This window comes from Desarmillaria tabescens, assembly GCF_030435595.1.
Source record: "Desarmillaria tabescens strain CCBAS 213 chromosome Unknown EV420scaffold_44, whole genome shotgun sequence".
Classification (NCBI taxonomy): Eukaryota; Fungi; Basidiomycota; class Agaricomycetes; order Agaricales; family Physalacriaceae; genus Desarmillaria; species Desarmillaria tabescens.
The window spans coordinates 15156-41063 of NW_026848343.1; the positions used below are offsets into that span (position 1 = coordinate 15156).

Sequence of the window (25908 nt, forward strand, 5' to 3'; positions counted from 1 at the left end):
CATTCAGAGGCCCAAACAAGACAGCTGAAAGACGAGAACTATAGCGGGGAACAGTAGTTCTGCAAAGCAATCATATATGCCAAAGAACAGATGTATATTAGATTAGATAGACCGTACGACATAGGAGAATACAAGAATGAAAGCAAAGAGCAGAAAACGAAACACATCACGAATTAGAAGAACCCCGAGATTGCTTCTGAACCTCCTTGAAATCCTTGGGGACAAAGTAGACTGTTACGCGCCTGCAAACGGCGATGTCCAAAGCTTCCCAGCATAGAAATCATGGCGCTCTGTAAGGTCATGAGACAATGGACCAATACATCAAGAGGAAATGCCGACCTCGAAGAAAATGGGGGTGCTCATTGTTCAATGTTACACCTAAGTCACCATCTGGATATTAGCACAGACGATGTATCACAAGCGAGACCATTTCATGAGCGCAGCAGTGACAACAAGCCAAGTCCTAATCCACCGGTTGCAACCTTGACATGCCGATCCGGACCGCATCGCCGAGCAACAGTCTCTTCTTATCGACACTAGAGTCAATGTCATAAATCGGAAACCACGGAACACGGGCATAGTGCACAGCGAGATGGTTGGGACCTTCACCAGCATTAAAGATGATACAGTTACTTGAATGATTTAGTTGCACTTGATGGCGCTGTAGACGGTGGCAACTGGCGCGGAGAACAGAAGTAATAGCATCGAGGAGTTGGGGCAGGGTCGACATAGGAGATAACATATGGCACAGCTACCGTACATTATATTCACTGAGCAAATTTCTTTCAGTATGGAAAGGGAAAACAGGTTAGAACACGCACCGGGTTCACAGACATTTCGACCGTCCTCACAGCTCAAGCAAGAGTCGGCGAGTGAAGGCCCCAGCTGCAAGCCTGACTTCCGAGTTCAAGCTCAAGTTCCGACCTACGCCTGTCACTTCTCAGCTACCGAGCCTTCCTACCGAATTCCCAAAGTCCAGGAGGTTGCTATCGTGCCAAAGACAGGACGCCAAGAACAAATCCTACTGGGTACCTCGGGAAGCACGCTTGAGAATATCTGAAGCTATTGAATAAAAATCGCGGAGATTCTCGACAATGAAGGACAGGCGGAAAGAGCCTTGAGAGGACACCATACGGAAGACTGAAGACAAAGGAGGCGGTTTGCAAATCGGCTAATGCCGTCGGATACCATGCCCGGACTTAATGAAATTGCACCGCCACCGAAATCTTCAGGACAGCATAAGACCAAGACCTGTATACACAGGACTCGGAACTCTTCGCTTGTATTCCGCCCAAATTCTGTCGGCCAGACATATGCACGTTATATGCCAAGTATGAGAGATGCGTACTGATACACGGTTTGCTTTCTCTCTCTTTAGTCCTGTGAGTGTGGGTAAGGGTAGCGTCAGACGGTAGACCGCGACGGAACGCGACTACGGAAACAGACTCATCATCTCGGGCACGAACGGAATGACGAAGGACGAAGTAGCACAACAACATAACACCATCATCCGTCGGCTGAAAACCCCAGAACACCTACTGGTCTACACAGACGGATCACAGCGGGATATACGGGGACACAGACGGGTAGGAGCAGGCCTGGTGGCATTCAGAGATGGGACACAAGCTTTCGAGCTAAGCATGGGGCTGGGCGACAAGGCAGAAGTATACGACAGGGAGATGGCAGCACTGGCAATGGGATCAGCCAAAGCAACACACCACGCGAAACAAGACGAGGACATGAAGCACGTACACTTTTATGCAGACAACACATCCGCCATAGAGGCAATCTTCGACCCACTACCCAAAACGGGCCAAGCCTTCTGCATTGTATTCCATCGATGCATCCAGGAGTTCCTAGACAGGGACCTAACACACACGGTCGAAATAGCATGGTGTCCAGGACACAAGGATGTCATGGGAAATGAACGAGCAGACTCCCTAGCCAAGAGAGGCGCTGAGAAATCAGTGGAGAACACAGGAAAGACGAGGGCAAATACAAGGAGGGAGGCGAAAGCGAAGACAGTAGAAGAGTGGAAGAAACAGTGGGAAGGGAACCCGAAATACGGCCGCTTCGCAACAGCAAACAGGTTCCCACCATCATTGAAGCCCACACGCCACCTCTGCGACTTGGCAGGCAAGCGCGAGTTATTCGGCCGGGTTCTACAATGCCGCACAGGACACGGATATATAGGCGAGTACTATTCCCGATTCGTACCATCCGAGAACGTTGACTGCCCATGCGGCGAAAGGTACCAGACGCGTGAACACATAATACGTGAATGCCACTTATATGAGAACCAACGGGAGGAGCTCCGAAAAACCTCAAGGTCGCTATACTTGCCGGATATTCTCGGCACGAGGGAGGGAATCGAGGCACTAAGCCAGTTTATTGAGGACTCAGGGGCGTTCACAAGGACGGGAGAGCCAAGAGCCCCACGTAATGCCAGAATTCGAAGAGGACGAAAGAGAATGGTGGGAGGACGAAGAAGGGGAGTCGGAGGATGAACATGGATAATCCCGAGAGCAAACCATCACACCGAAACACGATGACGCTTGCTAAAACCACGGCCATGGCCACCCGCAGATCGAAAAGCACCCGCCCGAGCCAAGGGCAAATAAACACCTCACAAGTCCGTTGCTATACTCCACACACAACGCCAACACGCCCGAGTTTGGAAAATAGAATACTGAATGGAGGGATCAGGTGCAAGAGGGAGGAGGAAGCCTGAGCATTGGCCCCGCCACCGCGTCTTAGTAGATAGTTTACTTGTTGCAGTTAATTAAATGCAGAGTCCAAAAAAAAAAAAGACGGTAGACCGCGACCGAGGACTCCAAGGCATGTGTTGGGATGGACCGCACCGGGACAAATTTCGGCCATTGTCGTCTGCGACATTTTCTGGATGAAATTTGGGTGTCACTTCACCAACAAGTCTTCGCGATGCGCTTCGTCAATTACGGAGATCCCACTAGGAACCATTCCCCCAGCTATATACGGAAAAGGGTGGGTCTGAAATATGCTCTCTACGGACAAAGATCTTGCTTTTGGGAGGCCTAAAATATGCTAAAAACAAACCTTGGCGGGAGCTTCCTGGGGCCTCCGATAATTTCTTTGCGTCCTTTCGCATCGTCCTGACTCCTTGTGTTTTCGTCACGCCGTATCTCTTTCATTTCTTTTCGTATCACTCTTGGACTCATAGATATTGTTTTGGGACATATAACGAGCAATTCTGTCGCTTTTCAGTGGATGAAATAATCGTCTTTTCTGGCGACGATTTCTCCACTCTTCGGGATTACCCGAGGTACCGTCTGTTACCTGTAGGTCTCCAGTCATTCTATTCTGTCGTTAAATACTTATCTGTGCTCGCAGAATGTGGGTAATCCCACGGTCCATATTAAATGATGTTCTGAATAGGTGGCCCGGGAATGCGGGGGTCACTACCGTATTGTACGATTACACAGCCACTACTCGTTTTGACAGTGTTCTTCTACTTGCCGGCTCTATGGAATGTATAACTATCGGGTGAAATTCTACGTTGTGTTCTAGGTGACTGTTCAGTTGCTTGATATCGCAGGAAATGCAGCAAATAGAGTCAAACAGATCAACATCGAAGAGCTGTGGACTCAAGTCGGTCTTCACTTCACCAGTTGATACAATCGATCAACTCTGGCAACCGCTTTACTAGTTGATCGATTGTCATCAGCTTACAGCTGACAGTGCGACTGGTTAGACTCTAACACCCACTACCCCGTTGTCACAATGGATGTACTACCTTTGGAAACACCTTTCCCTCAACAATATGGCTCTCGAACTGGCGCCGCAGACGCCGATATCAGACCCATTCCTGAACCATCATCGTTGTCTGTGGCACCTTCAGAGAACCCTCTTCATCCTCCTGGGCACGCCGACAGCCCGTTATTGAAACCAGAGGTCCTGGCGCATGCTACTAGCGAAGAGACCTCGTTTCTCCCACGTGTTTCCTCCAGTTCAAAAGTAAAATCAAGGACACCGAAGCCAGCGATGATTCCTCATCCAGGCGAGGCTGCTGCAGGACAGTCAAAAGCGCCTGAAGCCGGAATGTCGTTGAACGTCACGATTCCGCTGAGCTACAAGGAAGCAGTTAAGGTCCAGTACCAAGACGAGCCGGAGGTTTACAGCCAATTTTTGAAGCTTATACATGATTTCGATAGCCAAGAGTGCGTCGTAGCATTTGACTCCAACATTTTTACTCACCTACTCCCTCAGCATCGATATTTTCGGCGTCATGCAACGGATATCACAACTTTTCCACGGGAACCCTGTTCTAATCAGAGGATTCAACACGTTCCTCCCAGTTGGGTATTGTGTAGACGTATCTTCAAATACAGTCACCATCAGTACCCCACAGGGAACGTTGACGGGAGGCCCCGACAATTTTAGATCTACAAGAATAATAAAGCCACCCAGCGAGCTTGGCCCTAACCTCCTTCCGTACCCCTCAAACATCACACCACCTCTCACAATATATCCTCCGCTCGGCTTTCGTTCGATAACCCCACAAGCAAACGGCGTCTTCCGTGTCCCAGAGTTCAATCCTTTACAAGAGAGGAGCGTTCGTGATCGCGACCGTGACCCTCTGCTGAACGGCCAAGCACCCTCTGATAAACCGAGACCCAAAAATAAACGTGTTAAACCTGCTGATGAGGACCAAGAGGATGAGGTGAGTCTACACTTACTCCGCTAGAGTTTGTGCATCTATAATAGAGGCAGGCTATTCTAGACGTGCTTTTGCCCAGACCAAGATCAGAACCGGGCAATGACATGAACATCAGTATAAACAACGTGGTGAAGCAAGTCACCGAAGTCCTTTCCAAATCAAGTGTACATGATCAGCTACTCGGTTTTTCGGCCAAAGAAGCACAGTGCACTTTGGACTTCCTTCAGGATGTATGTTGGAAGTCATGTCTTTGGAACCTTTCATAATTTTGGTAATTTTGGCCAGCTTCTAGATGTGTCGGGTCTACCAATGATATCCAAGCGCGCCCTTTTCAAAACCTCTCTCAAGTTGACGCGTATTCACGATTGTGTACCTCGGTGTCTCATGCTTAGCGGTTTCGAAAGGACGGAATATTACCCATTTGCCAAAGGTCATTTTGGTGACCTGTGGAGAGGTAAGGTCGGAGGAATGGAAGTTGCTGTGAAACAAGGAAGAATATACACAAGTGACAATAATGTCGATAAAGTCCTACGGGTGTGTGGCTTCATTATTCACAAATCAATGTGTTAGCTTATCGTTTCCTTCTATACCAGAAAATAAGACGAGAGGCCATCATCTGGAGGCAGTGCGATCACCCCAATGTCCTGCCTTTCTACGGCATTTATCGTGATTCTGCCCCTTCTACCTACTGTCTCGTATCACCATTCATGGTCAACGGATCTCTTCGTCAATATATGAAAAAAACTGATAATCCTGATCGACACAAACTCGTAAGAACTAACGGTTTCCCCTTTTTGTATCAATAATTCTGAAAAATAAGTAGGCTCTAGACGTTACGCAGGGTATGAACTACCTACACACGCTATCCATCGTCCATGGAGATCTTAAAGGGGTACGTGCTTGGGCATACTTCGTAGACGATATTTGCTAAATCAAACCAAGGATAACATATTGATCACTGACGACGGTAGAGCCGTTATCGCGGATTTCGGTATATCCTTTGTGATGGGTGTTACAAGCTTTGCAACGTCGTCGTCACACAGAGGCGGCACTGTAAGATGGCAGGCGCCAGAAGTTCTCAATGGTGGCCTGAACACCTTTTCAGCTGACGTATATTCTCTAGCATGTGTGTATTTTGAGGTGCGTGTTTCTCAGGCGAACTGCTCTTGATGGATTCTGACCTTGATAAGGTGTTTGATGGGACAATACCCTGGAGTGACCTCAAAGATGGTGTCGTCATCAAGAATGTATGCCTCGACAAGATGCATCCTCCGTATCCGAAGCACCTGGGGTCTACTGGACATGCTGGGTTGTGGTGGGAAGTCATGACTAAGTGTTGGTCTTATGAACCTGAGGATCGACCGACTATTCTGGATGTCAGGGCGTCTCTGTACGGGTCAGAGAATGTGACAACGACCGAGTCGAAATGGGATAGATCTGTCCCAATACGACTTCGTAATCAGGCTTTAGCAGGGAAATTAATCATTCCCCCGGGGCTCCCTCAGTTGTTCAATCTTGGGGGTCGAGCCGTTGTCTGAAATCCTATTGCGGCGTTTCTGTTTTCAGCTTGACTGGTTCACTCACCATTTCTAACTATTGTAGTTCTGTTTCTGCTGCGGATTATCCAATTAAGGACGAACAGAGGATAGTTATATTCGCATCGATTAGAATTTCGTTCTGGATAAGTACATCATGTTATATATGTTATATAGACTTTGGCGTAGGCAGGCTGGACCACTCAAGTCTATTGCATCGTTACAATCCACCGGATTTTATTACCGCTTCCGCCTGAGCGGAACGGGCCTTGATGATACATTTGAAAGGTAAGGGAAAGCTATGGGGAATTCAGAATAACTCAGATGCAATGAGATGTTGCGAGCATACCTAATAAAGGAGTCGGTAAAGATATCACTAGGTTCGATGACTTGGCCGTCGGAGTCCACGGCCATGGAAAATGTGAGAGTTGATAAGATAGACGCGACAGCAATCGCTCTATCACGATTCACCGTGGTCATGCGTTTCGGCATGTACGGAGCAGCATGGCAGGGGGCGTAGTGAATCGTCCGCACAGCCAACTAAGTCCTGCCCAATTTATGTCAAAGTTCGTCGTGGATAGTACGATCAAACAAATCCAGTCGCGAAGAGCCGTACTTCAAGAAGTTGAAGAACCAAAATCTCGACCGTTCACTGTGTGTACTCGATGAGGTCAGGAATGATGTATTGATAGACGATGCTTATTTCAAACGTTTATGTTTGTGCAAATCTGAATCTCTTTTAGTGACAACAATCATAACCTGAATAGCTAAGTCCTGTTCGTCTTGTTCAGGTTCTGGGTTGTACAATCCGATATGCATATGTTTGATTAAGATGGTTGAACGTATCGAGCGATACAGAAGATGAAGTGTATGAGGGCCCTTCTCATGCCAAAAGGGTAGATCTTCTATGGATGAGAGAGCGCGACAAGGAAATAGGACCTGCATTACAACGGTGCTTGTATCAGGAAATAAGATAGTGGATTCCGGCACATACCTGAACATCCATATGCCTAACGTGTTCATCCACGTATGTGATGCCTTAACTCTACCTACTTCCGACCCATGGACCTGAAACCACCGTAAGCTTGGCCAACTGTAAAAGCAAGTTGTGTGAACAATGTTTGTTGGACAAAAGTATGACCTACCTGCGTTAACCTATAAGTAGTAGTAGCAAGAGCTGGTAAGCAACAGACAGGTAGGCGCCGTGGTATAAGGCAAATGCGAAGTGCGAAGTGCGAGGAAGTGAACGAAGTGAGCATGCCAAATCGGGCAGGAGAGTAAGTGAAAAAGTTCAAATAACTGATCGAAAGTTAGCGCAAAAAGTCATTTTATACGCTCTCTGACGTTGTTGACTTGTATCTTGTACCATCGTCTATCTGGCCGGCATATGACATCTCGTCTCGACCTGAAGCTATCAGTTCGGTGAACAGGTGACTGTACTTAGCCAGTTCTACCGCGGTTTGGTCTTCTCTTGTGCAGATGATAACGTTCCCGTTAGTGTTGTACTTGCTTGACACGGCAACCAGGTGTTTAGACTCGACGTGGTCTTGGAGAGCTTTGTTGATTGTTTTGACTATGTAGGTTGTACGGCTCCTTCCTTTCGTCGACATGAATTCTGCTGGGGAGGATCTGTACGACGAGGCTGGACGGGTGGTGGTGGTGGCATTACCGGCGCCAGGTCCCGTGCCGCATCAGCGTTGGCTGGAGATTCGTTTGTTGCGTCGGTGTGATGCTGTTCGAGGCCGTAGTAGGTTGTGAAGGGCTGGATTTTGTGGTTATAGCTGGTATCGGCGTTGTGTTGCTTTGGACCAGCGCGTCGAGCAGGGGTTCCATCCTCTCGAGCTTTGCGTTCGATATCCTTGTCAATTCGGTAACTTGGTCTTTGAGGTCGGGCGCCGAGGGCTGAGCACTCTCTGACGGTGGCTTCGAGTTGGCGTTTTGTATCTTCGAGAGAAATATCTCCCGACTTCCATTTCTGTCCTGAGGTTTCATATAAGAGTTGTTTTATATTGTCAGTTTCCTCCAGACATAAATTTACGGGACTCAGTACTCAGCAGTCGTGCACTCTGTGTGGATCCGCCTAGCCATCACTGATATCCCTCAGTGTCCCCCTAAATGTGTCCTTCAAACTGTACATTCGTCTGTCGTTCCTTCATTTCCGATGGTGTTAGCAGCGACATCGCGTCGTTTTCGTCTGTCAGCCCTTCGTCTCCTTCAGTCATTCCATCTCCGGTGGTTACTATGGATGTTGGGAAGTTGAAGAGCGGGATGAGTGTGAAGTTGTTTTGGCGTGTTGTGGTCTAGTCTATCTTTGGTGTGCCGAATGGGTCTTCGGAAACTGTGCTTAGGAGCATCAGTGATGACCTCTCCTCGCTGTATCGACTTTCTCTGGTGTAGGCTATGCTTTTGGTCGGGCTCCTGTTGCGGCTGTTCCGTCGTCTTCTTGTCGGAGGGCTGTCGCTGGTGCTTCGAGCGCGTGGTGTGGTGGGGCCAGTGCTTCTCGTTTTTCACCATTCATTGAGGGTGTGCGGGGGATTTTGGAGGCCACGGACCGTAGTGCATTGACCGTTATTTTTAGAGGGGTGTTATGGGCTGTGGTCCTAGTATCGCTCATGGGTGCTCAAACCATGAGAAAATACGGCATGGTATTTGCGTGCTTATTGGGACCTGACGCCTGACGCCGGTAACACCACCACCACCGTGTTCGTGTCATATTTTCATTTCTCAGTTGCTGTATTCTTCCTCTCCCCCTCCCTTCCCAGGAGAGAATGAGTCCCAGTCCAAGAGTCGAGCACTATGCAAGAGAAGGGGACGAGAGTACGAATTTGAAGAGGAAAAGAGAATTAGCGCTCCCTTCCCTTGTTGATCTTGGTCTTCTTAGTTTCCCTCCTGTTAATGCCATTTCTGTTCAAGCCATTCGTATGCACTGATTTGCGTAATTAGCAACAGCGCAGCTCCTTGGATTCGGGATCTGAATTGCGTCCCAATGTGTCAACAAGGTCGCAGCCGAACGCACCCATCTTTATACCTGGAAGGACATTACCACCATTATATACTTATACCGAATTGGTACGTCTCTGTACATATGGACGCTGATATATCTACCTTGTTAATCACTCATGAGTTTAGCGTTCAAAACGTCTCCCTGTGCCAGTACAAGACTGCAGCATTCGTGACCCTGACCACGACCCTCGATTGAAGCACAAACGGGCTGATGATGACCAAGGGGATGAGGTAGGTCTACCCCTACTCCGTCAGAATTGGCGCATCTGTAACAGTGGCAGGCTATCTTAGGTGTACTTTTGGACAGATCAAAATCAGATCCAGGGCATGGAGTGAATATCAGTATAAACAACGTAGTGAGGCAGGTCACCGAGGTGCTTTCCAAATCAAACATATCCGATCAACTACTCCGTTTATCGGTCGAGGAAGCACAGTGCACTTTGGACTTCCTTCAGGATGTACGTTGGAAGTCACATCTATTGAACTTTTTCTGGATAATATAAATTTGATCAGCTTCTAGATTTATCGGGTCTATCAATGATATCCAAGCGCATACTTCTCAAAACCTCACTTAAGTTGACGCGTATTCACGATTGCGTACCTCGGTGTCTCATGCTTAGAGGCTTCAAAAAGACGGGCGATTATCCGTTTGCTCTAGGACATTTCGGTGAGCTCTGGAGAGGAAAAGTTGAAGAAGTGGAGGTTGCTGTCAAACAAGCGAGGATATTCACAGGTGACAATAATATCAAGAAAGTTCTGCGGGTAAGTTGCTATTGATTTATATCCTTCACGACTCATATCAGTGTAACGTTTCCTTTCTAGCAAGTGAGGCGAGAGGCCATCATCTGGAGACAGTGTGATCATCCCAATGTCCTGCCTTTCTACGGCATTTATCGTGATTCTGCCCCTTCTACCTACTGTCTCGTGTCACCGTTCATGGTCAACGGATCTCTTCGTCAATATATGAATAAAACTGATAATCCTGATCGACACAAACTCGTAAGAACTAGTGTTTTTTTTCTTTTTTAATCAACAATTCTGATAAATAAGGAGGCTCTAGACATTATGCATGGTATGAACTACCTTCATACACTGTCTATTGTTCATGGCGACCTCAAAGGGGTGCGTTCCTGAGTATATTTCGTAGACAGTATCTTTCTAAACCAAATCAAGGATAACATATTGATCACTGATGACGGTAGAGCAGTTATCGCGGATTTCGGTATATCTTTTGTGATGGGCGTCACAACCTTTGCAACGTCGTCGTCGTCATCACGCAAGGGTGGCACTGTAAAATGGCAGGCACCAGAAGTCCTCAGTGGTAGTCCGAATAGCTTTCCAGCTGATGTATATTCACTTGGATGTGTGTATTTCGAGGTATGCGCTTAAGTGTGCCACTCTTAATGAACTCTGACCGTGTATAAGGTGTTTGATGGGACGATACCCTGGGGCAACCTCAGGGAAGGCGCCGTTATCAAGAATGTATGCTTCGAAAAGAAGCATCCTCCATATCCTAAGTTCTTGGTGCTGACCAGGCATGCTGGGCTGTGGTGGGCCGTCATGACGACATGTTGGGCTTATGAACCTCAATATCGACCGACTCTTCTAAGTATCATGGCGTCTCTCCATGCGACAGAGAATATGCCCATTACGGAGTCAAAATGGGATAAGTCTGTCCCAAAACGACTTCGTGATCCTTTAGTCCAAGGGAAATTAGTCATTCCCCCGGGCCTCCCTCGGTTTTTCGGTCTTGAGGATTCACCGCTGCCTGAAGTCCCGTCGTGACGCTTCGGCTTTCAAATCAACTGGTTCACATACCATTTGTAACTATTGGGATTCTGTTCACACTATCATTATGGATTATCCAATGAACGATGAAGAGAAGCACAAGCGCCGGGCGCGCAAGGAGTTTGAAATTTTGTCACTAGTCTGGATGCCGCAGCTCTCAGTTTAATAACGCGCCCCCTAGAGGATAGTTATAATCAAACCGATTAGAAATTTGTTCTTGATAAGTACATCATGCTATACAAACTTTGGTGTAGGTAGGCCGGGCCACTCAAGTCGCTATTGTACCGTTACAAACCGCTGGATTTTATCACCGCTTCCGCCTGAGCGGAGCGGGCCTTGATGGAACATTTGAAAGGTAAGGGAAAGCTATGGGGAATTCAGAATAACTCAGACGCAATGAGATGTTGAGAGCATACCTAATAAAGGAGTCGGTAAAGATATCGCTAGGTTCGATGACTTGGCCGTCGGAGTCCACGGCCTTGGAAAATGTGAGAGTTGATAAGATAGACGCGATACCAATCCAAGCGCTGTTCACGGCGAGATAACGACCGGGACAGATGCTGGGGAAGTATGTTATACATCATCAAGTGAATGGGGCGATAACATCCAACGTACCGTCTTCCGAAACCAAAAGCAGCGGTAGGCTCGGGTGGGAGTTCCTTTCCATCCTCTGGCATAAAACGTTCAGGACTAAACACCAATGGGTCCGGATAGTCTTTTTCATCGTGAAGAATAGCCCTACATAATATGTCAATCTCAAGGTGCTCAACTGTGAGAACTGCAGTGTACATTGGTACTCACCACACATTCCCAATAACAGTGGCGCCTTTGAACAGGATGATGAGGATTTGCTAGTTGAAATCGACGACTCAAACGTACCAGCGGGGATGTAGTAGCCTTTACATATGTCTTCTTTTAGAGCAGCGTGGGCCACACCTGAAGAAGACAGTGAAATTCAACAGGTAATAATAGTCATTGACTTTCAGGAGCACGTACCCAAAGGAACAACGGGATTCCATCGCAATGCCTCTGACACAACAGCCTCAATATATGGCAGCTGTCGTCGAAGTTTGGCAGCCGGGCTTGGCCTACCACTATATCCAGCTTGGCTTGAGCCTTAGCTTGCACTTCGGGGTAAAGGATGAAGGCGAGAATTGCTGAAAGGACAGTCGAGACGGTCTGTGCGATCGTCATTTAGACTAACGTTAGCAACGCGGAAAAAGGAAGCCTTACCGTATCAGCACCCGCTACCGTTAATAGTGCGTCTGTCAGATTCCACGGTGCATCGAACGATGTAAGTTAGACAACGAACCAGCAAAGGCTACTCCAGCCGAGTTTTTTAAAATTTCAAGGTCGGCTTGGGAGTCGGAAACCCCAGCGTCTTTCATCTTTTCCAAACTCTCAGAGACGAATGACCGATGGTGCGATCCCGTTAGCCTAGTGCTTTCGAGTTACAATTCCATCTTGATCGTCATAAATCAAAGACTCGCGAGTTGTTCCGATGTAAATTTAAACGGCATCTCTTTCACGTCGTCGACACACTGGGTCCAGTCCTCTGCAATCTTCATGAATTGGGTACCAGGAGACCAACCTTTAAACATCATGCTATTATGAGCGTCGGAAATATAAAATAGTGAGAGATCATACGCGGGAGGTATTTCAGGCTGGGAATATAATCAACCAGGAATGATCCCACATTTGCGGTGCGGCGAACGCTTTCCATACCACGATCCCCCAAATCCACAAATGGGTCACCATTTGGGTCGATATCGTATCCATAAACAGTTTTCATGATGATTGAACCGGAGTGGCTGGAAGAGTGCATCGTTATTAGGAAAGAAAATCCAAGCAAATACGTTTAGCTCACTGGCGAACGTGGTGTTCAAAATTGTCGGGAGATTTGAGAAACTGCTGAAGCATGACAGACGTCGCCTTCACTTGCGCAGGGTAGTATGCTGGAACTGCACGGGGTTGGAAGTATTGGTGGAATACTCGGCGATGTATTCTATGAAGATCAAGAAAAGTTGAGCACAGAGCATATTACAAGATGTAGACCCAACAAACCTCCATCGGTCAGAGTACCTCATGAACGCAAAGTTATAATCCCAACCCGATAATTTCAACATAGTAAAATCTATGAGTTTAAACATTATCAGGATTTGACGCTAGATATTGTAGAAACGTGCCAGTGAGCTCACCTGGTCGATCGGAATAATTGACGGAACGCCTTTCGAATAATTCCATTGCTGCTTCTGCTGAGTTAACAATAATGGTGGGGCTTGCGGGAGTATCCAGATATATAATATCGCCGTATGTAGCATGCCATTTCGCATAAGTGAGCCAAGAGTAATCGGGAGGCAAGTCCAAGAGATTGCCTAGAAGTGGCAGTCCTTTAGGGCCAGGAGGCAGCGGCGGTCGTTTACGAGTAAGTGAGCTACGCGAATGGAGGTAATGTAACAAGACGGCAAGTGCAAGAAACGCTAGAATGAGAGTCGAATCCGTTGTGAAGAAGATGCTGCAGATGGAAGACAATGGCCGCCTCCGTTCCTGGCATCCCTGAAGTAGTTTGAGTAACGGGGGCTGGAACGTTATCGTAGTGCTATATTTACTGTGAAGTGAGTGACAGGCTTACAGGAGGACGGCATAATAGCCAAAGCATTGGAGTTTGACCCGGAGTGGAGGAACAGAAGCAGACACACGATGTAGGATACTCCAATGGTTCCTATGAGAAGCAAGTAAGTATTGTGTCAGTGGTAGTGCTCAGGTATAAAGATACACCCAGTGTGGACGCGTTACGTTTTAATTTTTTCTCTGCGACGTGGTTCATTGCGCGAAGCCGACGTGGACTTGCTCTACGCTACAGCTTCAACCTACACCCCGCAAGCTCATCGAGGGCATCGATTACGGAACGAGTCTTGCCAAGATCGCCGTAAATACTGCAAGCGTTCAAGGGCCGGACCATCGAGTATCATTGTTTGGCCTCGCTTATGGTTGCACCGCGTACCGTCTTCTGAAACGAAGGCATATGTGGGATAATAACAGACTTCTTTTCCCATGGTGCGACATGAACCTACCATGATTGACCACCAAGGAGTCGTGTGGAAAGTCATTTTCGTAGAGCAAAAGAGTCCTACACTGACTACCAGCTGGGTTAGGCCTCTGAAGTTTAATTAAATACACAACGTACATATTCGTCAAACAGTCCCATGACAGGAGTAAATTGAGAGGAAGCACGGAAACTTGGATGAAAGTAGACACACTCGCACACTAAGATAAGCGATACCGTGCACTGAAATCGGCGTTATGGGCATATAGTTAGCCTACGTAGCACCCATGTGCAAGGACGGCATCCAATATCTTCCGCATCGATGAAAGGAAGATAACATTATGTGAAGCTGAGAATCGCTGGAGGAAAGCTCGAAACGGTATACCTAACGAAAACCGAGACTGATGTTCAAGGAACACCTTTGAAGCTTTACGTATCACCATCAACTAATATAACGCCGAACGTGATAACAGGTCAATGTAGTGGCGTTGTTGGCGATTTCAGAATATATCAGAGACGAAGAATGATGCAACAATGCACGTCATGTCGCAAGCCACAGGCTTCGTATTGCAGGCTGACCAGTGGAAGAAGAAGAAATGATAGGGTTAAACAAGATGCATTGCTCATCTACAAGCCCTTAGCCTTGGCTGCCATCTGCAAAAGGATTCAGCCGCATCTAACCAGGCTGAATATCTACTACGTACCAAGTTAAGAGCAGAGCCGGTCTTGAACCAGGAGAAAAGAAGATTTTTGTCCCAATTTGGACTAGCGCTAATTGAGCTGTTGCCACTCATAGACATCAAGCAACGCGAGCGATCCGTTCCTCATTGAAAGAGTGTGCGAGGGGAATCTCCTACAAGAGCCACGGTAATCATCAATCATGACACATAACTAGATGGACATCAACCTCCTTGCTTCCATCCTCATGTTTCAACACGAGCGTCAAGTTCTTCCCAGGCGCAAACGTATCCAATCCAAGAATATCAACCTTGTCACTCGGCTTAACCTTCTCATAATCCTCGGTGTCCGCGAACGTCAAAGCCAACATGCCTTGCTTCTTTAAGTCGGTTTCGTGGATACGCGCGAATGACCGCACAATGATGATAAGACCACCAAGATACCGAGGTTCGAGGGCAGCGTGCTCAGGGAAGTTCACCGTACCCATTTGATCCCGTGATCACGATAGTACGCGCCGGACTGGAGAGCACTACCCCATTCACTGGCACCGGTGATCTAGTTCACCTTGATCTTACTGTTCTCGGAGTTAATGGCGCCAATCAGACAAATTTCTGAGTAGCGGCATCGTTAGGTCGTTTTGTAGAAAATGGAGAATATGAACGCATGAAAGACGTTTTGGAGATGTCCAAGGTAACTTGAGCTATGGTCCATCAGCACTGATGGTGTTTCCAGTGAGGGAAAGTTGATGGAAATGCAAAAAGTAGGGCTTACAATGTCTATGACCTGATCGTATTCGTCACCCTCATGTTGTGCACTTAAGGCTGCGCTCTCCAGATAATATCCTGGACGCGGAAATTACGAGTGATTTCCACTGAGATGCAGTCAACAAGGAAATCCTCGTGTAGCTTGACACGCAGGTGGCACCTTAACCAATTTTTATGATAGGCGAAACGGAAATACTAGAAGAACTAGTTGCCAGCCGTGAAACGGAGTGCCGATATCATGACATGCTGCTCCTTAGGAGCTGCTTGGCTAATAACGGCGAAGATCGAATAACCTCCTGTGTGTCGAGAATAGTGATTGACGACAGCAAATCTGTAGCAAGCCGTAGAAATCTAGCTGAGTAAATTTAGTGGTATTATCGGCAAAAGAGAATGAACACTTGCCAGTATCAGCAACATCAATGTACGAATTAGTTGAGCAGATACGTACATGTTGTGATTGAACTAAGAGGCATCTGGGAATAGATCATAGATCATAAAGATGCTTCGAAGCGTTACATAGACAAGCGTACCATAAATCTAAGGGAGAATATAGAGAGATAAGGACACGAGTCCACGGCCTATATTTTCGGGACTCCGTCATTTTTCGCTGGTCTTGCAGCGGGAAAAGACGGGTAAAAATGGCGGGGCAGGGAATAGCCGCCGCGGCCGGCATCGGGGTCCACCAATCACAGCCGGCCCTTTGGTCGACACAACTTGGACTCATTCTAGATTCTGCATCGTCGTCGACGCCGTCGAGATGCTTAACCTTCACAGTAAGGCTGCTCATGTTGCGCGCGACATGAAGCGCCTGGCCGCGGGCATGGCCACCGTGGCACCACGAATTGGCGACACCAAGGTGCCCATGTCGTTGCTCGAAAAGGGCGCATATATCAACTACCAGCGCATCGAGGATAACTTGGCCATTGTACGCGAAAGGTGATTTTCCTCCCTTTCTACGTACAGGTACGGGCTGACATTAATAGACTTGGACGACCACTGACGCTGTCGGAGAAAATCCTGTACGGTCATTTGGACGACCCCCATGGTCAGGATATCGAGAGGGGAGTAAGCTACCTCAAACTGAGGCCAGATGTATGTCTCTTTCGTGGCATTATGAGCTCATTCTAACATTCTGTCTAGCGTGTTGCCTGCCAAGATGCCACGGCGCAGGTGTGCCTTCCGTTACTCTGTCGGAACAGAACGTCTTGAAGAGTTTTTTCCGTTTCAGATGGCTCTTCTACAATTTATGTCTGCCGGGATGGACACGGCAGCAGTTCCTACCACCGTCCACTGTGACCATCTCATCGAGGCCCAGGTTGGCGGTGTCAAGGATCTTGCGCGCGCAATCAGCATTAACAAGGAGGTGTACGACTTTTTGGCAACTGCTACGGCCAAGGTGCGTCTCTTCACGTATTATTTCTCACCCGACTCACCGGAGCGCATAGTATGGTCTTGGTTTCTGGAAACCCGGCTCTGGTATCATCCATCAAATCATTCTGGAAAACTACGCTTTCCCTGGTGGATTGATGATCGGCACTGACTCACATACACCCAATGCTGGTGGACTTGGAATGATTGCTTGTGGTGTTGGAGGTGCTGACGCGGTCGACGTTATGGCTGGCATTCCCTGGGAATTGAAGTGTCCCAAGGTCATCGGTGTAAACCTGACAGGCAAGATTGGTGGATGGACCACTCCCAAGGGTGAGTTTCGCGGTTCATCTTGCTATATATGCGTCTTAATTCTGTCAAAGATGTCATCCTCAAGGTCGCTGGCATTCTTACGGTCAAGGGCGGTACTGGTGCTATCGTTGAATATAGAGGTCCTGGTTTAGAATCCCTTTCTTGCACGGGTATGGCCACGATTTGTAACATGGGTGCGGAAATTGGCGCGACTACGTCCATGTTCCCCTTCAACAGTCGAATGACGGATTACTTGAATGCTACCAAACGGTCGGAAATTGCGAAATATGCTTCTCGATTTGCTCACAACTTGAAGGCTGATGAAGGGTGCCGAATACGATCAGGTCATCGACATTGTAAGCCCTACTTTTTGGCATTCTCATCAACTTTCCCTAACTAGAAACACAGAATCTATCTGAGCTCGAACCCCATATTAACGGTCCTTTCACTCCCGATCTTGCTACTCCCCTTTCGCAATTCGCCTCTGAGGTCAAGAAGAACGGCTGGCCAGGACTGAGCTCAAAGTCGGTCTCATTGGTTCTTGTACCAACTCTTCGTATGAAGATATGTCACGTTCTGCTTCCATTGCCAATGAAGCTGCAAGCCACGGTCTGACAATCAAGAGCAAGTTCACGATTACTCCTGGTTCAGAACAGGTCCGTGCTACCATCGAACGTGATGGTCAGATCAAGGCTTTCGAGGATGTTGGCGGTGTTGTTCTTGCGAACGCTTGTGGACCCTGTATTGGCCAATGGGACAGGAAGGATGTTCCCAAGGGTACACCCAACTCTAGTAAGCTCGTCCTTATCCATATTGCGCTTGACTGAGCCTTGCGGTAGTCATAACTTCCTACAACCGAAACTTCACGGGCCGTAACGATGCTAACCCTGCTACCCACGCCTTTGTTGCATCACCTGATATTGTCACTGCCATGGTGTTCGCTGGCTCACTCTCTTTCAACCCTACCACTGACAGTCTCATCGGATCCGATGGAAAGCCCTTCAAGTTCTCTGACCCCTCCGGAAACGAACTTCCTCCACGCGGATATGACCCAGGACAAGATACCTTCCAGCCTCCTCCCGCGGACCGTGCTAGCGTTAGTGTAGCTGTTGACCCCAAGAGCGACCGTCTCCAGCTATTGCAACCGTTCCAACCTTGGGATGGAAAGACCCCTTCTGACCTCCCTATCCTGATCAAAGTCAAGGGTAAATGCAGTAAGTACTATATCTCTTTACGCAAGCGTATGGCCGCTCAAAGACTGTGATCAGCAACGGACCATATCAGTGCTGGTGGACCGTGGCTCAAATACCGCGGACATCTCCAGAACATCTCTCGTACGTTCATTTCTACTCTTTCTACGCGGTGATCTAACGATTTTCATCAGAGAATTGTCTGATTGGTGCTATCAACTCTGAGAACGGCGAGGCAAACAAGGTGAAGAACCAGATCACTGGTGAATGGGGTGGCGTTCCCCAGGTCGGCGCGTATTACCGAGACCATGGCATCAAATGGGTGGTTATCGGCGACCACAACTACGGTGAAGGTTCCTCCCGTGAGCACGCTGCTCTCGAGCCTCGGTATCTTGGCGGTCTCGCTATCATCGTGCGGTCGTTTGCCCGTATTCACGAGACGAACTTGAAGAAGCAAGGCATGTTGGCATTGACGTTTGCGGACCCCGAGGATTATGAGAAGGTTAAGCCGAGTGACAAGGTTGATATTCTTGGATTGGATACGTTTGCGCCTGGGAAGAACTTGACGCTCGTGTTGAAGCACGAGGATGGAAGCAAGGAGGTTGGTATCTATTTATTCAAGTAACGTTGCGACTGGATGTTTACCTGTGGTTCTTGTAGGAGATCCCCCTCGCACATTCTTTCAATGAGGGACAGATTGCATGGTTCATGGCTGGCTCGGCTCTTAACTTGGTACGTAAACGTTCTGCTTTTCAGGATGTAGTTAACTTGCTTTGCAGATGGCAGCCAAAGCTAAGGGCCTGTAGATGAGCAATACATTTTGTTTAATCTTATCATTTTTCCTTCTTCCTCCACTGGTCAACCTGCAATACAAATAAACATACCGCGAAGCGTTGATTCAGGGCGTAATGATGAAGCTTGCACCTCGCTTTAGGTTCTAGCGCCGACAGTGACCGCGACTTGAACGCTGTGGATGTTCCTGAATGACGAAGCCTATTACCGCCGGGACGACGTGTATCGTTGTATCATCCTTTATTTCTGATATATTCTGAAATCACAGCTAGACTGGCCTGTTATGACGTTCTTCGTAGCTGGTGCTGATAGCGTAACGCTTCAAAAGTGTTCCTTGAACATCGGTCTCGTGATTTTCATGCCACACCTATGTCGAGAGTTCTTTCGGTGATTCTAGCTTCTCTTCGTGAGGTACCGGCCAATGCGCCGGCCAAGCTTCAGGTTCACATATACACATTGTCCTTCATCGATGTGATTCTACGTTGTAGGACGTGACTGACACACTTTCTTGCTCATAGTGTCAAGGGTGACTAGAAAGACGGTCACCAGCTCTAGGGAGGGTACACGGTTCCGCTTGAGACGTAGTTGAATTGTCGGTTTCCCGTCGAGAGTCTGGTATTGGCGTCTATTGACGTCTATTTGACATCGTCGAGCTTCCTCCTCCCCCGAGCTTTCCATGTCTCCCTTCCCCAGATCCCACAGCCGGCTCTGAGTATACGGACGGGAGGAGCTTGATGAAAGAACTTGGACGTTAAGCAATAGCGGAACGAGTGAGGCGAATGATCATAAGGTGCCGACTTGGCATACGAGGAGACTTGCTTCGCCTTGCTCTTTGCAGGCAGAAATGGTGGAAGTCGCAGGATGTGAGATAGGAATGAGAATAAGGTGTGAGGGGAAAGGAGAGGAAGTCGCGCGTGACTTGACAACATCGAGATTGCAATTGGAAGGTGTCCGCCTCATGGGAACCACACGAACGCCGCTCTTCTTATCGGACCCACTGTTGATGCCTTTTCTTTTCTGATTTCTGTGCAGTAGAGGCTAACCCAGGTCTGTTCTTCTCGATGCGCCCCTGTTCCTTTGATTTACCTATACTGATACAAGTGCTCCCTGCAGCTTTCCAACGATTCCTGGATGTCCGATGAGAAACGAGAGTGCAGCATTTCGGATTCGATAAAGCAGCGGAAGCATGCGGTCGCCAAACTAATAGTCGCAACATCGCGACCACGGTTAGAAGATGGCCGGCGTCCTCAGATACAACCAGAGGCTGTCAGCAAGGGAAAGTGTGTGCAGGATAGCAGAGACCAGACGCCAGATATCGATGAACCACTGCCGGAGAGCATAGAGCTGCAAGATGAAGTGGATGCCCAATTCCAGGAGCCGCTGACAGAAGAAATCGAGATCACCGATCCGCCATCTAGTCTCAACGACTCTTCCCCGAAATGTAGTGTATATGTTCCAACGCTGCTGGTCAGGTCGCCTGTCCCCAATCACAGACTGAGTTCGCCACCACCACCCCCACCACCTCCTTCGTTACCCCTACCTCCTCTACCTCCTCTACCTCCTCCAGAAGGCAATCAGTCGAGGTTCAAGCTGCGACGGTCCACATAGCACCATACGCAGGACAAATTGGAGGTACCGATGCGTACAATCCTTACTTGTCTCCGCCTTGCACACCGCCTCCATTACCTACAAAACTTCGTTGTAATCCCAGCAGGTCCTGGAGACTGAACGTCTTGCTGCGGAGCATACCCTTAAGCGCAAGCGTACCCTTAGTATACGCAAACAGCTACTTGGTGCCCAGACTCCGAGATTCCTTAAAGAAGTGGATACTGAGACAACTAGTGGCAAGGATCGTTCAGCAGCGACATTTCCATCTATCATGGAACTGGAGCGACATGGAAAGCCTTCCTTGGCCAGTATTCGCATTCCTACTACAGGTATTTCTGGCTCCGAGTGCTTCACGACCTTTATGAATAGCCCCAGGATTCCGCCGATGCCGCTACCCACTCCACCTCTTACACCATTCCCTCAAACTCCTCCGCATCATCCAGATACTTTGCCTGATGCCAGGGCGAAATCCGCGACTCGTCTCCCCAGGACCAGCACAAGCCTGAAACAAGCGATAACATCCTCAAAAGTGATACCATCTTCTCCCCTTACTTTGGAAGAAAAATCTTGGGCACAGGATCGACTAGCACGGAGGAGAGGCGTTGTCATTGAAGAGGAAGAATATGAACAATTGCCAACGCTGTTCCAGTGTCCAGATCTTCCTCCAAACCCACCCGAACGGACACCAGTTAACGGATCCTCTTTACGAATTCTACATAGTTCCGAAGCGCCATTGACTATATCAACAGAACCTGCGCACCCAGGAGTTGTCGGTGTATACCACTCTCACCGGACACCATCGAAGCGGAACACATTTCCAGGCAGCTCGTTCCTGATGCCTAGTCAAGACAGCGGTCGAAGTGAAGATAACGAGGAAGAGATCCTGTATCATGCCGATACATATCGTCTTCGGCGATCCGATGACTCCGGCTATGGTAATGGCTTTGGACCACAGGAAGGCACATATTCCAGTGTCAGCCATGAATATGGGACGAGTCTTGCCGTCAACAGGACGGACAAGTACAATGGAAGTACGTTAGTCTCCCAGCAATCCCAGATCATGCAGTTATCACCTGCTCCGACCTCTGTGCCTTCGTTGATGCCCCCTTCCACGTCATCGGTCCCTTTTGCTTCGGGGCTTGACTACCCTCAGGATCAAAAGTCTACGTTGCTCGCATTTCCTGAAATGAGGAAGCCGGAAGAAGAACGTCGAGATGAAGGCAGGGCCAATGGCTCTTCATTTGCGCCAGATGCCGGTATTCTAGGCAGTAGGGTTGAGGGAGAACAGGTCCCTATTACGTCTTCATCGAGTCAACAGGACGGTTTTAACATTTCTTCTGTCGGATCTAGCTCACTTAAAGCTACCAACTGTACGGAAATGGCTGACAACCAAAAAGTCAAAGCATTTATCCTTGTCGTCTCCTCCCGGGGATAATGTATCGTATAAGGCCTCTTCATCCTGTCCTACGCAAGACAATGAGATAGGTGGCCGATCACAAAGAACTGCCTACCAACGAAACAGGAAGTACGATTTTTGGTCAACTATCACCGGTCCTCTCCAGTACTGCCTCTGCCTCTCCTCAGAAAATCTCGTCCTTTTCTCCCTCACCCAGAATGCGGTACACAGAAACTGACCCTACATCCCTGACAGATGTCTCGATGGACGAGGTGAGATTCCATTCAAATACCTTATATATCAGCCACCCACAGGAACAGGCTATTGTAGATGCACTTCTAGACGCAAGCGAACGAGAACCAGGTCCCTGGCATGTTCTCGATGTTACCACAGACGAATTGGTGCAGAAGATCGTGACGGTGCTCTCCAAATCAGATATATACGACCAGTTATCAGACCTAACTGTTGACCAAGCACAATCCACGTTGAACTTCCTCCAGGATGTAGGAGCTGTTTTTCTCTCAGACGTTCTATCAATAACTCAGTATCGACTAGCTCCTCGATATACGGGGTCTTCCATTGTCATACAAGCGCACTTTTCTCAAGACTTCCCTCAAGTTGTCACGTGTGTACGACTGCGTACCTAAGTGTCTCAAGATCAGAGACTTCAAAAAGACAGGCGATTATCCGTTTGCTCGGGGGCATTTTGGTGACTTGTGGAGAGGTGAGGTCGAAGGAACGGAAGTTGCTGTCAAACAAGCAAGAATATTCACAAGTGATAATAATATCGAGAAAGTCATGCGGGTGTGTTGCCTCGTCCTCTCACAAATCAACGAGTCAGTATAACGTTTCTTTCTATAGAAAATAAGACGAGAGGCCATTATATGGGGTCAGTGCGATCACCCTAATGTACTACCTTTCTACGGCATTTACCGCGATTCCGCTACTTCACCTTACTGCCTCGTGTCGCCATTCATGGTTAATGGACCTCTTCATCAATATTTGAGCAATAATGATAATCCTAATCGGCAAGGACTCGTAAGAATCGGGTTATTCGCTTCTTCCTTAGCGCATTACTCATAAATGAATAGGCTCTAGACATTACAAGTGGCATGAACTACCTACATAAATTGTTCATCGTTCATGGAGACCTTAAAGGGGTGCGTTCAAAGTCTTTTCCCTAGATATGCCTCGCGCTTAAATAAGATAAGGATAACATCTTAATTACCAATGACCGTAGAGCGGTTATTGCGGATTTCGGTATATCCTTCGTGGTGGGTGGTACGATCTTTGGAACTTCATCATCATCGCGGAAGGGTGGTACCGTAAAATGGCAGGCTCCAGAGGTGCTCGATGGGAGTCCCAACAGCTTTTCAGCCGATGTATATTCACTGGCTTGTGTATACTTTGAGGTATAAGTTTCTTTCATGACCGCTGATCAATCTCTGATCCCCTATAAGGTATTCGATGGGTCAATACCCTGGAGCAGCCTAACAGATGGTGCCGTTATCATGAATGTCAGCGTTCGGAAGAAGCATCCTCCACCCCCGAAACACCTGGCGGAGACTAAACTTCCTGATTTATGGTGGGAACTCATGATGAGATGTTGGGCTTATAAACCTTCGGACCGACCAACTCTTCAAGATCTCTTAGAGTCTCTTCATGAGACAGGCAATACCCTACCTCCTGCGACGAAATGGGATAAATCTGCCCCGGCGCGACTTCGTGACCCTCTAGACCAAAGCAAATTAGTTATACCTTCGGACTTACCGCCATTTTTGAACGTTTAGGGTATCTTCTCTTTGATTGATCCCCCGAACAGTATTACTACCAAGTAGAACGAAATAAGGCCAGTAGCTACATCTTTTCGCACTCCATACACCTGTCCCTCATCCTACATATATACTTACGCGTTGTTCTCCCTTGTTAGCTCTGTACTGCTGTCTTCCTCTTGTTCTGTTCCTCTCTACTTGCTCTCACTGTATTTACCGACATTATCGTTCACTCTATTCTTTTGCGGGCTTTTGCGTTGCACTGATGGATAAGTGATGAGCTATATGGATGTATTACTTACATGCCAAGACTTGAAGCACAACACCAGTTTGTCACACTACGTTCGACCCGATAGTTTGCTCCTAGGCGCCAAAACCCATCAGCATCTAAGGAAATTTGAACATCCAGGTCTTTACACTCGGAACCACATGGTGTATACTTGTGGACTCCATCTGCAGGATTCTGGGTATCAGGATTATCTCATTGGTATATGCTCTACCCATCGCCCGGCGGCCCATCCCATACAGCTTTGAAATAAGTATACAGTTATTACATTCAATATGCCCTTAAAGGAATTCATGCTACTGTCTTTGACACAGCTTCTAAGTTCTAACGCTGCTTCAAAATCAGTGGTGGCTTACTGCCCTTTCTATCGCCGGAAATATAGACCGCTGAACTCGTCTTTATGGACATTAGGCATCAGTTCCAAGCCAGACGTAAAACATGAAGAAGGAGAAGTGTTGTAGTGCAGAAAGACGCACAGTTAGCGTGTGTTGTGGCGGCTAGTTGACAACGTTTACCGAGAGAAGGACCGGTCAAGTTTCAGTCTGTAGCGCCCGAAAGGTGCTTAAGCTCGTACTAGTAAGCTTACGATAGGTATACTCCGCTGTCATACGAACAATTCCAGAGTCCTGTGAAAAATCCAGTATTATGACCGCTGTAAGTGAAAGCATGAGAAAATGCTCTACGTCGTGGTTGGAAGTCGAGCCAAGGCTGCCGAGACTGATGCTATCCAATAATGGAATCTAGTTCCTACTGATCGATACAGAACTTGGCCCACTTTCGGCTTGCTCTCATTTATTGTGCCTCATGCACATACACCCAACGCTCCCTTTCCACAATGTCGTCAAGTCGGTCTAACTCGTCAAATTCTGTTGCTCAAAGCCATGCCTCGCGTCGCGACAACCAATCTATTTCCTCCAACCATTCGGGACGCAGTGAGCGAACAAGTAGTTCACGGACACATGTAAGTGTGCTGCAATCGACGAATCTTCCTTCGTACTGATATTTATATAGCCAGCGGTAGAGTCTGCGATGACACGTCTGCTGATGTCTATCAAGATGCTGCTGGAGGCGCTCACACAATGGAGTCTCTTGGAAGTGGACGAAACCCACGTCAGTGATGTATACGTTCAGTTGGGGAACGACTTCAATGCTGCAGTGGCAGCGTTCGCCGCGTTCAATATCGATATGAAGTGAGTACTGCTTTGGAAGTCACAGTCATGTCTATTCACCGTGTCTAGTGAGCTTCTATCTGTACCAGACGACTTGCGAACAGTCCTGGAGCAATGTCTTGCTGAAGATCCTACATCCGGAAATCTTGAGATATACCTTCCGACTGTCAGACAAATCATTACCCAGCTGCTGCAAGGTCTACGGGGAAAGCAGTCCACATATCGGCGCCTTATCTCTAACCATCGACGAAGGTCTAAGCAGTCTGGCCATGAGAGGACTGACAGTCGGTCGTCACGTAGCGATCGAGCAACGCGGCAGGAACCATCGCATCGAAGTCAGCTATCGCGAACTATTGCAGAAAATGGAGATTATCGAAGAAGTGGGTCGTCATCGGGAAGAAGTCTTGGTCAGTCATCTCGCGAACAACTTAATGGAAACTCGCCATTCGTGGGGGGGTTTTCTCCTCAAGTCACGTCGCTTCCCCTTGGCCCTGAGCCAGAGATA

General features: G+C 48.0%; 11 protein-coding genes across 11 annotated transcripts; 7 read left to right on the plus strand and 4 right to left on the minus strand.

The window, feature by feature from the left end:
• Window positions 1-4077: 4077 nt before the first annotated feature.
• EV420DRAFT_1276099 (uncharacterized protein) lies at window positions 4078-4723 on the plus strand (the record flags this gene model as incomplete). The annotated part of the gene is made up of 2 exons (XM_060467943.1): window positions 4078-4196; window positions 4246-4723. The coding sequence occupies 2 exons, from the start codon at window positions 4078-4080 to the stop codon at window positions 4721-4723; spliced, it is 597 nt and encodes a 198-aa protein (XP_060326075.1).
• Window positions 4394-6353, plus strand: EV420DRAFT_870683 (kinase-like domain-containing protein). The gene is made up of 6 exons (XM_060483803.1): window positions 4394-4699; window positions 4750-5230; window positions 5290-5466; window positions 5520-5588; window positions 5639-5836; window positions 5887-6353. The coding sequence occupies exons 2-6, from the start codon at window positions 4865-4867 to the stop codon at window positions 6232-6234; spliced, it is 1158 nt and encodes a 385-aa protein (XP_060326076.1). The 5' UTR covers window positions 4394-4699; window positions 4750-4864; the 3' UTR covers window positions 6235-6353.
• On the minus strand, window positions 6343-6826 carry EV420DRAFT_870645 (uncharacterized protein). The gene is made up of 2 exons (XM_060483802.1): window positions 6581-6826; window positions 6343-6530 (listed from the first exon to the last, which is right to left on the minus strand). The coding sequence occupies exons 1-2, from the start codon at window positions 6721-6723 to the stop codon at window positions 6452-6454; spliced, it is 222 nt and encodes a 73-aa protein (XP_060326077.1). The 5' UTR covers window positions 6724-6826; the 3' UTR covers window positions 6343-6451.
• A 310-nt stretch (window positions 6827-7136) lies between these two features.
• EV420DRAFT_1483734 (uncharacterized protein) lies at window positions 7137-7841 on the minus strand (the record flags this gene model as incomplete). Its single annotated transcript, XM_060470008.1, has 5 exons — window positions 7137-7170; window positions 7226-7241; window positions 7285-7324; window positions 7377-7386; window positions 7576-7841. 5 exons carry the CDS (start codon window positions 7839-7841, stop codon window positions 7137-7139), a joined length of 366 nt encoding a protein of 121 aa, XP_060326078.1.
• A 1158-nt stretch (window positions 7842-8999) lies between these two features.
• Window positions 9000-11047, plus strand: EV420DRAFT_1713570 (kinase-like domain-containing protein; the record flags this gene model as incomplete). The annotated part of the gene is made up of 9 exons (XM_060479662.1): window positions 9000-9122; window positions 9175-9300; window positions 9361-9465; window positions 9516-9692; window positions 9748-9996; window positions 10057-10233; window positions 10285-10356; window positions 10408-10611; window positions 10660-11047. The coding sequence occupies 9 exons, from the start codon at window positions 9000-9002 to the stop codon at window positions 11017-11019; spliced, it is 1593 nt and encodes a 530-aa protein (XP_060326079.1). The 3' UTR covers window positions 11020-11047.
• On the minus strand, window positions 11048-13984 carry EV420DRAFT_1713582 (cytochrome P450; the record flags this gene model as incomplete). Its single annotated transcript, XM_060479663.1, has 15 exons — window positions 11048-11388; window positions 11439-11582; window positions 11638-11760; window positions 11824-11848; window positions 11902-11958; window positions 12019-12079; window positions 12115-12201; window positions 12256-12269; window positions 12335-12459; window positions 12538-12613; window positions 12670-12833; window positions 12890-13027; window positions 13087-13156; window positions 13221-13456; window positions 13899-13984. The coding sequence occupies 15 exons, from the start codon at window positions 13982-13984 to the stop codon at window positions 11310-11312; spliced, it is 1485 nt and encodes a 494-aa protein (XP_060326080.1). The 3' UTR covers window positions 11048-11309.
• Window positions 13985-14664: 680 nt separating this feature from the next.
• On the minus strand, window positions 14665-15431 carry EV420DRAFT_870792 (Aconitase/3-isopropylmalate dehydratase). Its single transcript, XM_060483805.1, has 3 exons — window positions 14976-15431; window positions 14773-14921; window positions 14665-14722 (listed from the first exon to the last, which is right to left on the minus strand). Exons 1-2 carry the CDS (start codon window positions 15231-15233, stop codon window positions 14868-14870), a joined length of 312 nt encoding a protein of 103 aa, XP_060326081.1. The 5' UTR covers window positions 15234-15431; the 3' UTR covers window positions 14665-14722; window positions 14773-14867.
• An 899-nt stretch (window positions 15432-16330) lies between these two features.
• Window positions 16331-19186, plus strand: EV420DRAFT_1622379 (uncharacterized protein; the record flags this gene model as incomplete). The annotated part of the gene is made up of 13 exons (XM_060475801.1): window positions 16331-16446; window positions 16494-16602; window positions 16651-16680; window positions 16739-16906; window positions 16956-17211; window positions 17262-17534; window positions 17591-17679; window positions 17709-17982; window positions 18030-18404; window positions 18459-18524; window positions 18575-18981; window positions 19041-19112; window positions 19160-19186. 13 exons carry the CDS (start codon window positions 16331-16333, stop codon window positions 19184-19186), a joined length of 2262 nt encoding a protein of 753 aa, XP_060326082.1.
• A 1730-nt stretch (window positions 19187-20916) lies between these two features.
• Window positions 20917-22502, plus strand: EV420DRAFT_870958 (uncharacterized protein). Its single transcript, XM_060483807.1, has 3 exons — window positions 20917-22068; window positions 22131-22448; window positions 22497-22502. The coding sequence occupies exons 1-2, from the start codon at window positions 21052-21054 to the stop codon at window positions 22137-22139; spliced, it is 1026 nt and encodes a 341-aa protein (XP_060326083.1). The 5' UTR covers window positions 20917-21051; the 3' UTR covers window positions 22140-22448; window positions 22497-22502.
• Window positions 22306-24095, plus strand: EV420DRAFT_870863 (kinase-like domain-containing protein). The gene is made up of 7 exons (XM_060483806.1): window positions 22306-22448; window positions 22497-22679; window positions 22732-22980; window positions 23038-23214; window positions 23268-23336; window positions 23388-23588; window positions 23637-24095. The coding sequence occupies exons 1-7, from the start codon at window positions 22395-22397 to the stop codon at window positions 23964-23966; spliced, it is 1263 nt and encodes a 420-aa protein (XP_060326084.1). The 5' UTR covers window positions 22306-22394; the 3' UTR covers window positions 23967-24095.
• A 974-nt stretch (window positions 24096-25069) lies between these two features.
• On the plus strand, window positions 25070-25830 carry EV420DRAFT_1276083 (uncharacterized protein; the record flags this gene model as incomplete). Its single annotated transcript, XM_060467941.1, has 3 exons — window positions 25070-25195; window positions 25246-25424; window positions 25473-25830. Coding segments are annotated over 3 exons (663 nt in total), but the record flags the coding sequence as incomplete, so codon positions are not given.
• Between the last annotated feature and the right edge of the window lie 78 nt (window positions 25831-25908).

Bases quoted from the DNA above. Each gene is read 5' to 3' on its own strand.
- EV420DRAFT_870683 (XM_060483803.1), top strand. From the start codon at position 4,865: ATGATCAGCTACTCGGTTTTTCGGCCAAAGAAGCACAGTGCACTTTGG. The intron at 5,231-5,289 runs GTGTGTGGCTTC...CTTCTATACCAG, and splicing joins ATGTCGATAAAGTCCTACGG to AAAATAAGACGAGAGGCCAT. The intron at 5,837-5,886 runs GTGCGTGTTTCT...GACCTTGATAAG, and splicing joins TAGCATGTGTGTATTTTGAG to GTGTTTGATGGGACAATACC.
- EV420DRAFT_870645 (XM_060483802.1), bottom strand. From the start codon at position 6,723: ATGCCGAAACGCATGACCACGGTGAATCGTGATAGAGCGATTGCTGTC. The intron at 6,531-6,580 runs GTATGCTCGCAA...AATTCCCCATAG, and splicing joins TTTACCGACTCCTTTATTAG to CTTTCCCTTACCTTTCAAAT.
- EV420DRAFT_870792 (XM_060483805.1), bottom strand. From the start codon at position 15,233: ATGGGTACGGTGAACTTCCCTGAGCACGCTGCCCTCGAACCTCGGTAT. The intron at 14,922-14,975 runs GTTGATGTCCAT...TGGCTCTTGTAG, and splicing joins ATGAGGATGGAAGCAAGGAG to GAGATTCCCCTCGCACACTC.
- EV420DRAFT_870958 (XM_060483807.1), top strand. From the start codon at position 21,052: ATGGAACTGGAGCGACATGGAAAGCCTTCCTTGGCCAGTATTCGCATT.
- EV420DRAFT_870863 (XM_060483806.1), top strand. From the start codon at position 22,395: ATGCGGTACACAGAAACTGACCCTACATCCCTGACAGATGTCTCGATG. The intron at 23,215-23,267 runs GTAAGAATCGGG...ATAAATGAATAG, and splicing joins ATCCTAATCGGCAAGGACTC to GCTCTAGACATTACAAGTGG. The intron at 23,589-23,636 runs GTATAAGTTTCT...ATCCCCTATAAG, and splicing joins TGGCTTGTGTATACTTTGAG to GTATTCGATGGGTCAATACC.